Source organism: Vigna unguiculata, chromosome 3 (assembly GCF_037176805.1).
Source record: "Vigna unguiculata cultivar grain cowpea cultivar isolate G323 ecotype 2 chromosome 3, ASM3717680v1, whole genome shotgun sequence".
Taxonomy (NCBI): domain Eukaryota; kingdom Viridiplantae; phylum Streptophyta; class Magnoliopsida; order Fabales; family Fabaceae; genus Vigna; species Vigna unguiculata.
The window spans coordinates 36225914-36243886 of NC_140794.1; the positions used below are offsets into that span (position 1 = coordinate 36225914).

General features: G+C 39.0%; 2 protein-coding genes and 1 pseudogene across 2 annotated transcripts; all 3 read left to right on the forward strand.

Moving 5' to 3' along the window:
• The first annotated feature begins 847 nt into the window (after positions 1-847).
• LOC146887793 (uncharacterized) lies at positions 848-1552 on the forward strand. The gene has a single exon (XM_085670405.1). The coding sequence runs from the start codon at positions 848-850 to the stop codon at positions 1550-1552; it is 705 nt and encodes a 234-aa protein (XP_085526531.1).
• A 2432-nt stretch (positions 1553-3984) lies between these two features.
• On the forward strand, positions 3985-5366 carry LOC114175327 (uncharacterized). Its single transcript, XM_028060106.2, has 2 exons — positions 3985-4465; positions 5308-5366. Exons 1-2 carry the CDS (start codon positions 3985-3987, stop codon positions 5364-5366), a joined length of 540 nt encoding a protein of 179 aa, XP_027915907.2.
• Positions 5367-10741: 5375 nt separating this feature from the next.
• Positions 10742-12445, forward strand: LOC146887794 (uncharacterized; annotated as a pseudogene).
• The last annotated feature ends 5528 nt before the right edge of the window (positions 12446-17973 follow it).

Here is a 17973-nt window from a genome sequence, read left to right on the forward strand (position 1 = left end):
GTTTTGAAAATATTTTGGGGCTAGTGGGGAGTGAGCTTATGGATGTGATTGTTTGTTGTGTGTTTTTGTTGAATGTTGAAAAGGTGTGAGTGGTTTTTGTTGACTAAGTGATTGATTTATAACAGTTGTGATGTGGCGTATCCAGGCTATGGCTGCTAACAGGAGGAGGATGAGTAGTGGTGCAGATGACATCGCTGAGGCTATTCATCGGATGGTGGATGCGATGCAGCCACCCGTAGCAGCGCAGCCTAGAATGGTGATTGCACCAATCGGGGTGCCGACCATGGAGGACTTCTTGCGCCACAAGCCAGCAGAGTTCACTGGCAAAGCCTCTCTTGATGAAGCGGATGCATGGCTCCACAAATGTGAGAAGATTTTCAGGGTGATGAACTGTGAGGATGAGCAGAAGCTTCTCTTTGCTACCTATCTGCTTAATGAGGATGCGGAATATTGGTGGACAGGTATGCAACAACAGATGGAGACTCGGAAGGAGCCGACGAGATGGGCCAACTTCAGGACTCATTTCATGGAGAAATATTTTCCAGGTACAGCTAGACAGGACAGGGAGGCAGAGTTCCTTGCACTACAGCAAGGGGATATGTCAGTGCAGGAGTATGTCAACAAGTTTGAGCATCTGGGGAGATACTACTCGCAGAATATTACTGAGGAATGGAGGTGCTTGAAGTTTGAGCGAGGACTCAAACATGAGTTGAAGAAGGTGGTGACACCCTTGAGAGAGAGAAGATTCCTAGTCTTGGTGGAACAGGCCAAGAGTGCTGAGCACCTAGAGAAGGGCCCTGGTCTTATTGTGAGCTGACATCAGAAAAATGTCACAGAGGCTAGACAAATGAAAAAGCCGTATAGCCGACCACAGACATCTCAGGGTCCCACTTGCTACCATTGTGGCAGACCCCACCTGAAGAGGAATTGTCCTCAACTGGCAGGTAGAGTGGGAGGGTCAGGCGACCGTCGCAAGTGCTTTATATGCGTCAAACCGGGACACTTCACCAACAATTGCCAAGAAAAGAAGAGTCCTGGCGCGAAGAAACCAGCAACATTGCTAGCAGAGCGAGCTAGAGTAGCTGGCAGAGTCTTTGCCCTAACCACCACCGAGGCTACACAGTCGGGTAATCTTATTCTTGAACCTTGTGTATTGTTTGGTAAAGTAGTATTGGTGTTGTTTGATTCTGGAGCAACACATTCCTTTATTTCTGATGCATGTGTGTCAAAACTGAGCTTGGAGAAACGTGACTTGGATTGTGAGTTGTTGGTTTCAACCCCATCTTCGGGTCATGTGGCTACTAGTTCAGTCTGTGTAGGTTGTTTAATGGAAGTGGCGGGCCGCAAGTTCAAAGTGAATCTCATTTGCTTGCTATTGGAGGGCTTAGATGTAATTCTAGGAATGGATTGGTTGTCAGGCAATCATGTTGTTATTGATTGCGGACGACGCAGTGTGATTTTTCCAGAGACTTTGGGGCTAGAGTTGATATCAGCTCAAAAGGCGATTATAGAGGTTGAAGCTGGAGCTACTTGTTTCATGATAGTGGCTTAAGGAGAGAAGAAGAGCACATTTGAGCAGATCAAAAGCATACTAGTAGTGGATGAGTATGCTGATGTCTTCCTACACGAGATTCCAGAATTGCCACCGAGTAGGGATGTGGATTTCTCTATTGATCTCATCCCTGGAGCGGGACCAGTTTCTATGGCACCATACAGAATGGCGCCAGCCAAGTTAGCTGAACTGAAGAAGCAAATTGAAGACCTGCTTGAAAAGAAGTTCATCAGACTCAGTGCATCACTGTGGGGAGCACCGATATTGTTAGTGAAGAAAAAGGACGGTGGTTCCAGATTATGTGTTAACTATCGGCAATTGAATAAGCTGACCATAAAGAATAAGTACCCATTGTCGAGGATTGATGACTTACTAGATCAACTAAAGGGAGCTGCGGTGTTTTCAAAGATTGATTTGAGGTCTAGGTATCATCAGATCTTGGTCAAGCCAGAGGATGTGCAGAAGACGGCTTTCAGGTCACGCTACAAGCATTATGAATATGTGGTGATGCCGTTTGGGGTGATTAATGCTCCTACGATCTTCATGGATTACATGAACAGAATTTTCCGGCCGTACTTGGATCAGTTTGTTGTTGTGTTTATTGAGGACATAGTCATATATTCTGAGAGCCGGGAGGAACACGCAGAGCATCTGAGAGTGGTGTTGGAAATCCTCAGAGAACACCAGCTGTATGGGAAACCATCGAAGTGTGAATTTTGGCTCGAGGAGGTACAGTTCTTGGGTCATGTAATATCAGCCCAGGGGATAAGAGTGGATCCGGCTGAGATTGAAACGGTGGTAAAATGGGAGAGACCGCAGACCATTATCGAGGTGAGGAGCTTCTTGGGTTTTGCAGGTTACTACATGAGATTTGTGGAGGGTTTCTCTAAGAGGGTGAATTCGTTAACTCAGCTCACTAGAAAGGATCATCCTTTCGCTTGGACCGATGAATGTGAAACTTGTTTTGAGGACATGAAGCGAAGGTTGACGACTGCACCGGTGTTAGTCATTCCAGATCTAAATAAGATGTTTGAGGTATATTGTGATGCCTCATATCAAGGGCTGGGTTGCATGTTAATGCAAGAGAAACGGCCAGTCCCATATGCATCTCGTCAGTTAAAGGTGCATGAGAAGAACTATCCTACTCATGATTTGGAACTAGCAACAGTAGTCTTTTCCCTCAAGACTTGGAGGCATTATTTGTATGGAGCACAGTTCCAAGTATTCAGCGATCACAAGAGTCTGAAGTACTTGTTCGACCAGAAAGAGTTGAATATGAGGCAGAGGCGATGGATAAAGTACTTAAAGGATTACGACTTTGAGCTGTTATACCATCCTGGTAAAGCTAATGTCGTAGCAGATGCCCTAAGTAGGAAGAGGATCCATGTGTCAACCATGATGATTAAGGAGTTGGAGTTGTTAGAGAGGTTGTGAGACATGAATCTGGGGCTGGATATGGGGCAAAGTCATATACGGTGCAACATGTTAAGAATTACCAATGAGTTTTTAGATGAGGTTCGGGTGGAATAGGGAAAGAATCAAGAGCTACAACAGATAATAGGTGAGCTAGGTACAGATAAGAGAAAAGATTTTAGGATGGGTAAAGACGGCATCCTGCGTTTTAGAGAGAGGGTGTGTGTACCCAGGAATCGGGTATTGAGGAAGATGCTCTTGAAGGCGACCTTAGCATACATCCAGGAATGACTAAGATGTATAAAGACTTGAAGGCGACCTTCTGGTGGACTGGAATGAAAACTGATGTGACAGATTATGTAGCATCGTGCTTAGTGTGTCAAAAAGCGAAGATCGAGCATCAGAGGACAGGGGGTACGTTGGAGCCTCTTGAGATTTCTCAGTGGAAAATGGACAGCATTTCCATGGACTTTGTTACGCATCTACCAAGGTCAGTGAGGGGGCATGATTCCATATGGGTAATAGTGGATAGATTGACGAAGTGCGCACACTTTCTACCCATTAATCAGAAGATGTCTCTAGATAAACTAGCAGAGCTGTATGTTAGGGAAATACTCGGATTACATGGTGTGCCTGCGAGTATCATATCAGATAGAGATCCGAGATTCACCTCGAGGTTCTGGCAATCGTTGTAGAACACTTTGGGCACTCAGTTGAGAATGAGCTCGGCATATCATCCTCAAACTGATGGCTAGTCTGAGAGAATCATACAGTCTCTGGAGGACTTATTGAGAACATGTCTTCTGGATCACCTCGGGACATGGAGTGATGTGCTATAGCTAGTGGAGTTCACTTATAATAACAACTACCATTCCAGCATTGGGATGGCACCTTACGAGGCCTTGTATGGTAGGAGATTTTGGACACCTTTGTGTTGGCAGCAGGATGGAGAGTCTGTGGTTCTTGGCCCATAATTTTTACTATAGACTATTGAGAAAGTAAGGGTAATACAAGATCAAATGCGTGCAACTCAGAGTCGGCAGAAATCCTACACAGATAAGAGGAGGAGGCCACTTGAGTTTGAGGCAGAGGACCACGTGTTCCTCAAGGTTACCCCTACAGCAGGTATTGGGAGAGCATTGAAGTCGAGGAAGTTAACTCCTCGATTCATCGGTCCATATCAGATTACGAGGCGAATTGGACCGGTGGCGTACGAGATTGCATTGCCACCTCACTTGGCAAACCTGCACAATGTCTTCCACGTATCACAGTTGAGGAAGTATGTGGCGGATCCTACTCATGTGCTGGAACAGGATGATGTCCAGGTGCGTGAGAATCTAACTTTGGGAGTGGGACCGATGAGAATTCTGGATTCTCAAGTCAAACAACTCAGAGGGAAGGAGATTCGGACTATGAAGGTTCTTTGGGACGAGGTAACCCAGGAGATGATTTGGGAGATGGAGGATCTCATGAGGAAGTCTTATCCTCACCTCTTTGCTGGTAAGTCCTATTTTCGAGGACGAAAACTTTTAAAGGTGGGAGAATTGTAAGACCCGTGAAAATTAACTAATTAAATAATTAATTAACTAATAAATGCGGGTAGAAAGTGCCTTTATGGCATTAATTATTGGTTTTTGTGACGTGAAAAAGTACTAGCGCAAGTGGTTGAGAGTACTTTGATTGTGTGAGAGTACTTGGGTTTGAGTCCTATGTATGTCATTTATGTGTTGATTGTTTTATTATTGATTTTTAATAATATGTATGGGTATGGAATTGGCATTGTGATCTTATCATGATTGGAATGTACCGCTAACATGACTTGGTTGAATTGGTTATGCACTTGAATGGTGACTAAGTGGTCATGGGTTCAAACTTGGTTGGGAATGAAATTGGAACTTTATTTTTTTTAGTGTAGTTTTGGAGGGAATATGAGAGGGCAACAGTAAACCTAGAAGGGGCAGCCAAGGAAGGGGCTAGAAATCATCTTATAATGATAATTAAATGAGACTTAACCCCACCAAAAATCCTAAATTCGTTTCAGCCCTTTAACCCAATAATAAGACACATATAAAAGGCAAAAATTGAGGTGGAAAGGGGCTTTTGCAATTATTTTCGTTTTGGGTGAGAGGAGAGCGGAAATTGGAAGAGTGAGAGGTTGAATTGAGAGTGCAAGGGCTGAGTGAGAGAAAGAGGTGGAAGCAAGGAATTTGGTGCACCAAGGAATCCCTAGTCTCTTTGCAAATTCAATCAAGAATCCAGGTTAGGGGTGCTGAAATTATGTGTGTTTTGATATTGCTTGTGTTGTTGCGTTTTGTTATCCAATTGGGTCCTATATGATGTAGTTTTTGGTATATTATACACTGAAATTCGTGATGCACATGAGGGAATTTGGGGGTTGTGAGTTGGTACTGTCTTATTTGAATTTTGGACTAAATGCATGAAGAAAAGGGGTTTATACACTGTAAATATGGGAATGGTGTGAAACTTGGAGATTGGGAATTTTATGGAGTCTATATTGTGCCTATGTGTTGTTGCAATGTGTGTAAATTGGTTTGGTAAGAATAAGAATGTGTTTTGGTATGTTTGTGCATTGTTAGAGTGAACTGTACGCGTGATCAAACTCGAAACCCTACAAGTCTCGCCCAAGCGACTCCATCTCACCTAAGCGAGAGTTGCAGAGTCTTGTTTTGGTCCTGGTTCGCATTACTCGCTCAGGCGAGAGACGCTCGCCTAGGCGAGGTCGCGAGGAAACCTGAACCATTTTTGAGTGCGATATCTCGCCCAAGCGAGACATATTGGGGTTCTAAGCGACAGGGTACTCGCTTAGGCGAGAACGACTTGCCTAAGCGAGGTCGCGATGAGAAAGGAGGTTTGTTTGCTTGAATCCTCGTTTAGGCGAGGTGTGGGTTATTTTGAGCAATGGTATGGCTCGCCCAGGCGAGATGATGTCGCCTAAGGATAACATGTTTATGCCATTGTTTTAAGCTCCCTCAGGCGAGCTGGACTATCCTAAGAGAGACTGAGGGTCTAGCTTGGGTGAGAGTCCCTAGCTTAAGCGAGTTTATGCGAAGTTCCATGTTTGTGTGTGCTTGTGTGTGTGATTTGGCTGATTTATTCTAAGTATAGGATGTATATGCATGTGGTGTGGTGTTTGGGCTTGAAGGACTATGTCCAATAGGGGTCTGGGATGTGCTTGGTGGTTGGACACATGATGGGCATGGAACTAGTTGAGTTCCTGTCGGCTACTAATGGGCGAGGAGTCCTTAGTAAGGTGATTACATGTGTCGGGCGTTCGATGGGCAAGGAACTGATAAGTTCCCGTCGGCTACTATTGGGTGAGGAGTCCATAGTATGGTGATTGCGTGCGTGCTAGGGTCCAAGTATGAAACTTGGATGTTTTACTATAAATGAGGAGTCTGTAGGGCAGGACTATGAGCGGGATAGGCTCATAGGGTTGGACCATGAATGAGTTAGTTTTGTCGGAGCATAGGGAAGTCCAAGACCTAGTTCATGTATATAACTCATGAAGGACTATGAGGTCATGGTTGGGTTATTTGAAAATCATGAAATATTAGTTATGTTATTTTGGGATAGGTGGCATATTTATTTCATGTATTTTGTTTATATATTGTGCATAGCTCACCTTTTCTGTGTGTGTGTGGCGATGATCGAATGATTCGTTACCCCGAAGTAGATGATTTGACAGGTGGGCCAGGAGATGCATAGACTTAGAGCGAGGGATAGCTTGGAATTTTGTTTATATATTATTATTTTGATTTTGAGATAAATATGTAACTCTTTGGGAGCCATGTAAATATTGTTTTAGTTTTATGAATTATGGACTCTTGGTTTTATGACATGTATATTAAAGTTTTTAATTTTCCCGCGTTTTTGGGAAAACATATTTCTATTTCATGAGGTATTTACTTTCATTTCGTATTTATTTATTAAATATTAGTAATATTCCTTAGGGATGTTAAAGCCATTGCATCCATTGCTGGAAACACGAGCAAGCCTCCATCACACAACAACAGATCTGCACTGCGTCCAACCTTTCAGCCACGCAGTCGGGCATCATCTCGATGCTGCCATCACCATCAATTGCCAAGAATCCTATTTTGAAAAAGCAGTGGAATAGACCTATTTTCTATTACTGTGTTTACAATCTTTTATTTGTGTGACATTCATTCTTTGCATATCAAAACTCCCATATTTGTATTCTTACCAATTTTAATTGCATTTTTAAGTATCAAATATTTTAGATCAATTCCGTATTCGTTGTGAGATGAATCAGGGTTATCTTAACCCTAACTAGTTCGTTCACTACTAATTTGGCAATACTGAAGTTGCTAAAGTTAAGTAGTGATAATTTGATCGCCTAACGACAGCGATATCACTAACTTAAGATCATTCCAATATTCAATTGAAGGTTCATTACTTCTCAGCCTCTCTTGGACTATAGAAGTCTACCAATACATATCATACCCTTGAAAGCTTAGGGTAGCTAGAGGCACTTTCCTTTCTTCACTAACTTGACGTCAAGAGATAAATTCATCTTCCTTGTGGTTTTTCTTTCAATTTTCGTGTTGTACATTACTTCCTTTGATTGTCTTGTTGTTTTTCTTCTTTTCACCTCATTGGTTATATGGTTCTTATCATTGTTCCTTTGGAACCATTCGGCCATTGTGCCTAAGACCTCAACCATGGTGAATTTGTGTGTGATAGAGGCCATACCCCACCAAATTAAAACATATTAAATGCAGTATATGAAAGTGAACCAAGTCGTCTCCCAACGACCAATATTTTCATTCAAAGTGAAATTTCCAGATAAACACAACAATAACACAAAGGGGGGGGGTTGGCAGATTTACGGATGCAACGCACAATTGAAAACTTCAATGCAGACGTGTAAAATTAATGTAAAAATAGTGTTCATTCTTTGCTTCAAATGAACATCCACCAATCACGGATTACAACTCAAAATTATTATATTAACTCTAATGAGACCCGAATTAATTACTAAGTGCAAATGAACTCGAACTTAAATGCAATTAAGCAAAGCACACAACCATGAATCTGCTACAATTCACTAAGCATGAACACATAATGATTCCACTCTGCAAATTAAGGAAAAACAGAACGATTTCTTCATTTAAACCCAATGCAAATTCAAAATTGAGAGATTAACATAACTCCACCGAACAAAACACTAGTCTCAAGGTTTCAATCCATTCTCTACAAAGAATGAACACGTAAATTTAGTTCCTCATGGAATCCGAATAAGGCTTAAACATAAATTTTTGATTCAACCATCCAAATTAGTGCAAATTGATGCAGAAAACCTAAATTGGTGTAGGAATCGAAAATGAGCAAGGAAAGAAAGGGGCAACAACGAAAACAACAACAAAAAATGAGAATACTTCAATATAAATGTTACCCAAATGGTAGAAAACGTTAATACAACTTCAATGTGCTGTCCACGGCTCATAAAACGTGAAAAACCAACGGAAAATGTGAAAAATTCGCTTGTGCCACCATGGGTCACCTTCCAAAGCTTAAAAACAAGAAAAATGGAGGTTTGAGAGAGTGTGGAAGAAGAAGGAGCGGCTGGTCTCCCCCATGCAGACCTAATTTTGTGGTCATATCACCCCTGCCACTCATATTTACAAAACTGCCACTCTGCCACTCAGATTTACAAAAATGCCACTCTGGGCCTCAAATGTTGACCCATTGACTTTGCTGACTTGGTAATAACATGGAAATGATATGGAAATGATGTGGCAATGATGTGGAAAGTCTCTTCAACTAAATATTAATGTCCAAGCTCCAAAATTGCTTCACCCAAATACCTAAAAATAATTAAAAACAAAAATTAGGCCAAATAATGTGAAATTAGTCCAAATTTGGAACAGTGGCCCAATAAAGCCCAACAGATGAAAAACACTCTAATGATGAACAATTAAGCACTAATCAACTGTGTAATAGGTGCACAAAGGCTAGTGGAATAGAAGAAAATAATGACTCATCAGTGTGCCTTTTACATTTTCGTTTGAGTCTTATTCATTTTCTATTTCATCTATTTGAGTCATTTTAATTTTCTCATCCATATGTTTTGTCTAGAGTAATGTTTAGTTCAATTATGTCTTAAATTCCTTTATTTAGCTTTCCATTTTGTGTGTTTACAGTCTATTTTTACTGTTGTTTTGCTGTTGTTTTACTGTTGTTTTTGTTTCATAAATACACCTTCTTTTCTCCCTTAGAGCCTTGGAGATGAACCTTCACATCTAGATAACCTTTGTTATCTTAATGTCCAGTGGGAATCTTTCTTGTGCTTGCTTAATAACCTAAGTTTCATTTTTGTTTCTAGTGTGCTTTTAATATTCGTATTTGAGTTCATACTTGTTAATTAGTTCTTCGCAAGTTCTTTAGAGTTAATTTCCATTGTGTTTCCTTGAGTTTCATAATCTTCTTTTGATTCCTTTAAGTTTCCTTCTCTTTTTGTTTCTATTAAAATGCAAATGATCAAGCATAGTGTGGTGCTGATTCTGATTTGTGGTGGAAACTAGCTACTGTCAGACCTATTAAAAAAAAGAAAAAGAGCACAAAAAGAGTACAAGCAAGTGCCAAAAATAATCAAAAGAAAAGATCAAAAGAAAGTGGCAAAAGAAGTACACTAGAATCACTACCATCACTTGAGTTTGAGAGCATTATTTTGTTGCATTTTACTGTTGTTCTAGTTTCTGTCTATCTGTACACTTTCTGTATTTGTTTTATCACAAAAAATTGGCTATTGCAAATCCAGATCTGATTTTTGCCTCTACTAGCTAAAACATAGACGAAGAAAAGAAAACAAAAATCATTGAAAAATGTTAAGAAATGAAGAAATGATAAATCACTGAAATAAACGCTGATTTTCACGTTTTTGGACTGGCAGTGGTTGAAAATTAAAATTTTGTGCAGATTTCTAGCTTTTTTTTTGGTTGTTTTTAATCCACTCTAGTGCCATTCTTTAGGTAATTCATTTAAGTGCTTAACTTGTTTCTTTGCCTTATTTCTAGTTTGTCTTTCTTTGTTAAATCTTTGAGTATGTTTCATGTATATTCCACTTGAGTTTAGCTCTTCTTTCATTTAAGCTTTTCTTGTGTTTTCCTTATTGGCTTCTTTGGTTTGGTGTTACATTCTTGGTGGAAGATTTCTTTGGAGGTAACCAAATATTAAAGGTAGCATCCTAGGAGGTGGAAACCAAAGTGGAACTCCAATCTACAAGTGAAGTTCACAAAGGAAAAAATTAAAAGCAAACACTTGAGTGAGACAAAAGAAGAAAGAAAAGAGTGGAGTGAAACACTTGAAGACTTTTAAAGTTTGCGCAAATTTGTGATTGTATTCGTTTGAGTTGTATTTGTTCAAGTTTTCTTTCTTGTATCATTTTGGACTAATTAAGTGTCTTGGGGGAGCCTTAGGTGTTCTCTCATCTCTTAATTAGAACCTTCTTAAATAGTAAAAGCGCTTGTAGAGGGTGAGTGTGTCTTGCAACATCAAGCCTCACCAAAGTAGGCCGCATAGTTTGACTCTAAATCTTTTTTGTTTTTGTTGCTTAATTGTTAATGTGTCTAATTCTATTTTAGAAGTTTTGTGCAACATTCTTTGAATTACTTTGGCAAGGAAATACTTGGTATGTAAGGAATCCAAGTGATTCACCTCTCTTTCTTGGAAGATAATTCAAGAACTTTGCTATTTACTTCTTCTTTAGAATTTCTTAGTTAGCTTTTAGTAATCATGGCTAGTCAACCCTCCCTACATAGTGCAAGTGATTATGAGGATTCAATTCATAGTTTGAAACATGTTTGTCAACAACTCAAATCACTTGAATTATGGAGACAACAAGAGGCAATTTACAAGGTGAAAGATCAATTGGAAATATATGGCCAAATTGCTCTCTTGGAGGAACAAATCAAAGCTTTAAAGAAAAGAGATGAGAAAATCCAAAATAAGCTAAAAAGTAAGAGTAATTCTAGCAAAGGGTCTAGAAGTGGAGCTTCAATATATGAAGAAGAGGAAGGATTAAGATTAGGAGAATATTATCAACAACCTTCCCACATTAGGAGACAAAGAAAAGACCCTACTCCTAGAGAAGTTAAAGTAGACTTGCCTCACTTTCAAGGAAAGGATGATGTTGAAGCTTATTTGGATTGGGAGATGAAGGTTGAGCAACTTTTTGCTTGCCATCAAGTTAGTGAAGAAAGGAAAGTGCCTCTAGCTACCCTAAGCTTTCAAGGGTATGCTATGTATTGGTGGACTTCTATAGTCCAAGAGAGGCTAAGAAGTAATGGACCTTCAATTGAATATTGGAATGATCTTAAGTCAACCCTTAAGAGGAGACACATTCCCTCCTACTACAATAGGGAGCTCATGAGCAAGCTCTAAAGACTCCAACAAAGAAATATGTCTATGAAAGAATATAGACAGAAAATGGAGTTACTTATGATGAGGGCGGGAATAATTGAGGAAGAGTCCATTACCATTTCTAGATTCTTAAGTGGCTTAAACCTTGATATAAGAGATGGAGTTGAGCTTCTACCTTACCAAGATTTGAATGATTTAGTGCAAATATGCATTAAGGTAGAACAAAAAAATTTGAGAAAATATTTTTCAAAAAGAAATCAAGCTCAAACTAACTCTTATGTTAAAAAGGATTTTAAGAAGGAAAAGAAAAAGGAAGAGCCACCTAGGAATCTAGGAAAAGGTAAAGACAAAGAGGGGAGTGCATCATCACACACTCGTACAAGTGAAATCAAATGTTTCAAATGTCTTGGTAGAGGTCACATAACATCTCAATGCCCCACCAAAAAGACCATGATTCTTAGGGGTGTTGATAGATATAGGAGCGAAGATGAAAATGAAAGTGAGAGTGGAAGTGAGGAATCCAATGAGTCTAATATAGAAGATGTTCACCCTTGTGAAGGGGACGTTTTGATGGTTAGAAGGATCTTCAACAACTAACCTATTCCAAAAGCACTAACACAAAGAGAAAACATATTTCACACAAGGTGTAAAATTTTGGAAAACATTTGTTCTCTAATTGTGGATAGTGGCTCGTGTAGTACTAGGCTGGTTGACAAGTTGTATTTGACTGTCTTACCTCATCCAAAATCTTACAAACTTCATTGGCTTAATGAAGATGGGGATTTGGCAGCCAATCATCAATTAAAGGTCAAATTTTCCATAGGGAAATATGAAGATAGTGTGCTATGTGATGTAGTACCTATGGAAGCTTGTCATATCTTATTGGGGAGACCTTGGCAATTTGATAAGAAAACCATGCACAATGGTCTCACCAATGAGATTACCTTTACTCACAAGGCTAAAAAGTTTGTTCTTCATCCTCTTTTGCAATCACAAGTGGTTGAGGATCAACTTCAAATGAAGAACAAAACAGAAAAAGAGAAAGATGAGAGAAAAAAAAGTCCAAAAGCTAAATAAAGATGAATCTGAGGCCGGAGAGATTGGTGTTCCTTCTCCCAAGGTCATTCAAAATGAGAACATTTTAACCATGAAATATTTAAATCAAGTTCTCAATATTGACCAACCTTCATGGCTCCTGCTGTGTAAAGGAACACTCACATGTACTGCCACATCTCTTGAGCTTAAGAATCTACCTCCTAAAATTGAAAATCTTTTAAAAGAGTTTGAGGATATATTCCCTAAAGAAGGGCTTGCTGGGCTTCCTCCCTTTAGGACAAATCCTCAAGAAACAAAGGACAAATCCTCAAGAAACAAAGGAGAAAGAATCCCAAGTCCAAGAGTTTTTGGAGAAAGGTTGCGTTCAAAAGAGCCTTAGCCCTTGTGTTGTGTCTGTTTTGTTAGTACCTAAAAAGGATGGGTTATGGGAATGTGTTGTGATTGTAGAGCCATAAATAACATCACCATTAAATATAGGCATCCCATTCCTAGGCTTGATGACATGCTTGATGAATTGCATGGGTCCCTCATGTTTTCTAAAATTGATCTAAAGAGTGGTTATCACCAAATAAGAATCAAAGAAGGTTATGAGTGGAAAACCGCTCTTAAGACCAAATTTGGATTATATGAGTGGTTGGTGATGCCATTTTGGCTTACTAATGCACCTAGCACATTCATGAGGCTAATGAATCACGTTCTTAGAGAGTGCATAGGAAAGTTTGTGGTTGTCTACTTTGATGACATTTTGATCTATAGCAAGAGCTTGCATGAGCACATAGACCATCTGAGGTCTGTCCTTACCATCCTTAGGGTAAATAGTTTGTTTGCAAATAAAGAGAAATGCATTTTTTGTGTAGATAGTGTTATTTTCTTAGGTTTTGTAGTAAATAAAAATGGGGTACATGTTGACCCTACAAAAATAAAGGCCATCCAAGAATGGCCTACTCCTAAAAATGTTTGAGATGTTAGGAGCTTCCATGGTTTGGCAAGCTTTTATAAAAGGTTTGTTCCTAACTTTTCTACTTTGGCTTCACCCTTCAATGAACTTGTCAATAAAGATGTATCTTTTAATTGGGGTGAAAAACAAGAGTCTGCTTTTCAGCAACTCAAGGAAAAGCTCACCAATGCACACATTCTTGCTTCACCAAACTTTTCAAAAACCTTTGAGCTAGAGTGTGATGCATCCGATGTAGGAAGAGGTGTTGTGTTGTTGCAAGGAGGGCACCTAATTGCTTATTTAAGTGAAAAACTTCATGGTGCCTCCCCCAACTATCCCACCTATTATAAGGAATTGTATGCCTTAGTTAGGGCTCTTCAAACTTGGGAACACTACCTTGTGTCCAAAGAGTTTGTCATTCATAGTGACCATGAGTCGCTAAAATATTTGAAGGGCCAACACAAGCTGAAAAAAAGACATGCTAAGTGGATGGAATTCTTGGAACAATTTCCTTATGTGATAAAGTACAAGAAGGGCAAAAGTAATTTGGTGGTTGATGCCTTGTCTAGAAGGCTGATGAGTGCGTATTTTTGCCCTCATTCAATGTTTAATTCTGGGTATTTAATTGAGTTTATGTGCTTAAAGAGTGATTTAATTGATAATTCTTATAATTAGGCCATTTGAGCTTGTGTGATAAAAATGTGTTAAAAAGTGATTTTTAGCTACATAAATTATGTTTGAATATTTTAACGTTTGTTGATGCAGCTGAAATTAAGATTAAGCTCATTGAAGGTGAGAAAATAAATTGATTAAAGTTACAAACCACCTGTAAATAAGGCTGAAATTAGCAAGTTCTGAGAAAATCACTTATGCACCCCCTAAATTACACATAAACTCCCCTTTTCCAAATGGGCTGCAGAAAATCTACTTTTACACCCTCTAATATGTCTATTTACACCCTTACTACCACTTAAACCCAACTCACTCAGATCATGGCATGTGGCAATCCCCAACTTTCAAATCAGACCACCCCTGCACCTGTTCGTCAATCGCCGGCCACTGCAACACCCACAACTGCGTCGCATCCACCATTAGCGCACTAGATCTGTACCACTTCGTGCGACCATCACGAGGCCAGTTTGAACCTCCAACACAGTGCACCAATAGATCGGCAACCACACAAAACCATCACCTGCGGCAGCAACAACATTGGAAGCGGAAACCCTAATTCTGGAGAGAGAAGGAGCTGCAACGTGTCAGTTTGCTGTTGCACAGTCAAACTAGTAAAAGCTTGTCAAACAGTCAACTCTGGTCAATATTCAAATCTGGTCAATGATTGGTCAAAGGAGAGGGGTTTAACTAAAAATATTAATATTTTTGGATGTCTCTGCAAATTTGGACTACAGGATTGAAAATGACTTATTGAGAAAATTAATGCAAATATCATTTGTTAATAATTTATTAGATATCTTTAAATAATTTATTTATTTAATTATATCATAAATTATTAACCAAACTATATTTGTCAAATAGTTTAGATCTCTCTAAATATCTTTGAATATTTATCTTTATCTTTATTTTAAAAGATATTTGAGAGGTTTTATCAATCGAAAAGCCCAATCCAAATCCTATATAAAGATTTTATCATAGTCGTGCCTTCTTCTTCTTCCACCATGGCTAGAGTCCTCGGAAGAGGACCTCCTCCTTCTCCTATCATCTTCCCTAAGCTCAAGTCTTTGGATGTGCTATTGTAGGAAGATCTCACTTTGCCTCCTATCCGCCCTCAATTGGTCAAAAGTTTCTCTCCTACTCACTTCCATCTCACGTAAGATGTTGGCAAGGGTCATTTGTTCACTTTCTTGGGCCATAGGAGTCACCATGGGAGGGGAATAAGGTGAGACCGCCTCCTCCTTTTCTTCTACCTCCAAGATTGGATCCATATTCATGTTCCTACACCAAATACTCACAAAAAACCAAGACAAGGAAGAGGTTAGCTAACAAAAAATTCCAAACCCGAGACCAAGTGTGGTCTTCTCAAGCACCCAAGTGTTTTTGATCACACTCCCAAAGCACACAAGCAAGGCTAGCACTCAAAAACCTTCCAAACAAGTGAAAATACCTTTAAAGAGATGAAAACCTTTTCAAAGCTCAAACAAGTGGCTCGGCCACAACACTCTAGGAAGACAAGGAAAAGAAAACTACTAAGACAAAACAAAGATTACCTAAAGACAAGCAAGCAAAGCTCAAAAAACAAGAAAGTTTAACTTCTAAGGAAACTTGTTTTTAAAGACAAAACTTGAACAAGACTAAAGAAATGAAAAGCACTTTCAAAGACTCTATGGAAAACATTTGAACAAGCCAAGATTATACCTCAAATTATGCATACACCAAGAAAGATCATAACCAAGTTAAAGCATGGAACTAATTTGGCAATATCACCCAAAATCTAAGTATAAAATTTGGTAGCATAACACCTAGTAAAAATGGCCAAATGGATTCACCAAGCAACACATTAGCTCTCGGCCAAACTGTTTTTGGTCATGAAAATAATTTTTCTTTTCAAAACTAGGTACTTAAGATGATGAGAAGGATATTTTAGGGTGTCTTGAACACTTAGTTCCCAAAAAAATTAGGTCAAAATCAATTTCAAGGAGCATACAACAACAAAAGGCATAGATCTCATGCAATAGCTCAAATACTTAGAAACAAGAACAAGAAAACTCAAAGAAGCATATGACAAGAGACTCAAGCATCCAAAGACATGTTATCTAACCACATTTAGGAGCAAAAGAGTCACAAAACCGAAGCCAAAATTGCCACAACATAACCTGAAAACGTTGTTTTTCGTATTCTCGGCAGCTCTGACCTTTGCTCACTCATTTGATCATAACTCTCTCCACAGAACTCCAAATGTGTTAATTCTTTTTTTGTTGGAAACTAGACTCACAGAGCTTTCTTTTGAAATAAAGAACGTTACTTTTGGACCACTGAGCTAGCTGCAGTATTTTTTTTCAAAAACACACACGTTGCTGCCAGCATTGTTTTTATGTGGATCATTCAAAGATAGCTACACAAGACAAGGTTAGAACATGAAAACACCATATTCAAGGACAACCAAAGCTCTAGATACCAAATGATGAAGGATTATCTTGTTTTCTTTTAGAGTTATGAATATGGTGAAGTTATTTAAGAAAGCTTTTCGAACATTCCCACTGGACATTAAGATAGCAAGTTATCTAGATGTGAAGGTTCATTTCTCAAGCTCATGAAAGGAAGAAGAGAGTTGGATTCAAGCTTAAACTCACACAGCATTAACAACACTTAAAGAACCAAAATGAAAGAAGAAACATTAAAAATGGAAAGCATAGAAGATGAAGCATGGAAGAAGCACGCCACTCATAGGGGGGGATCTAAGCCAACCAAGCCCTAGAGATGAGTGATGGTGCCGCCACTTGCAAGCAAGATAAGGAAAAGGTGAGTTCACTTCTAGGAAGGAGAGCTCACGAAAATTTAATGGTTGAAACACAATAGTTTAGAAATAAAATGATCAACCCTTTTACAAGACAAGGAGCACCCTTTAAATAGGAGTTCATAGGGGTCCTTTAGCAAATACAAAAACATGAAAAAGGATTAACTAGCAAACCCTAAACCTAATGTGAGAGTGAGTCTTGGCCAAGTGAAGGGAGATGATTGGTGGAGGCATTCCCATGAGGATTCTAGGCCAAAAGAGGAAGGAGACCAAGTGACCTTCTAAGGCATAAACCACAAAGGCAAAAGGAGACAAGGTACATGTCTACTTTTTCTTTTGCTTTATGCTTTTTGCTTTCCTCTCTCTTCCACTTCATCCAAGTGCTCCAATCACCAAGTGTCACCTAGCCATGCTCTACTTTCTCTTAATTACCTACAAAACAAGACAAACAAGGATTAGCATGTTGGTTTAAGTTAATCTAATCTTGGTCAAAGGTCAACTTTGGATCAATGTCAACAAGTCAACAAACTAAATCAACTAGAAACCAACTTAGGGAATTCAAACTAAAGTAATGCAAAATAAAGATAAAGGTGATGGAATAGAAGACTCCCCTCTAGACATGCTTCTAGTGATCCTTCTTGAGGGAGCTTCTAAGGAGGTGGTCATGCCTTCATCAGGAATCAATCTGTTTTCTTTACTATTGTTTTTTTATTTCTTTTTATCTTTTAAATTTTATATCTATCTTTGTTTATCTTAATCCTCTATTTTTATTATTTTATTTAATTAACTCTTTTGTACAGTTTTATAAGAACTAATTTGCTAGAAATCAATTTTGTGTTCGTTGGGAGACGACTTAGGGTTGACTTAACCCATACTAATTTTGTTGACTACTTTGTTAACATTACTGAAGTTGTTAAAGATAAATAGTATTAATTTGATCGCTTCAACAATAGCGTTATCAAATTTGGCGTCGTTGCCAGGGAACTATCCCACCTATGATAAGGAATTATATGGCTTGGTTAGGGCTCTTCAAACTACCTTGTGTCCAAAGAGTTTGTCATTCATAGTGACCATGAGTCGCTAAAATATTTGAAGGGCCAACACAAGCTGAATAAAAGACATGCTAAGTGGATGGAATTCTTG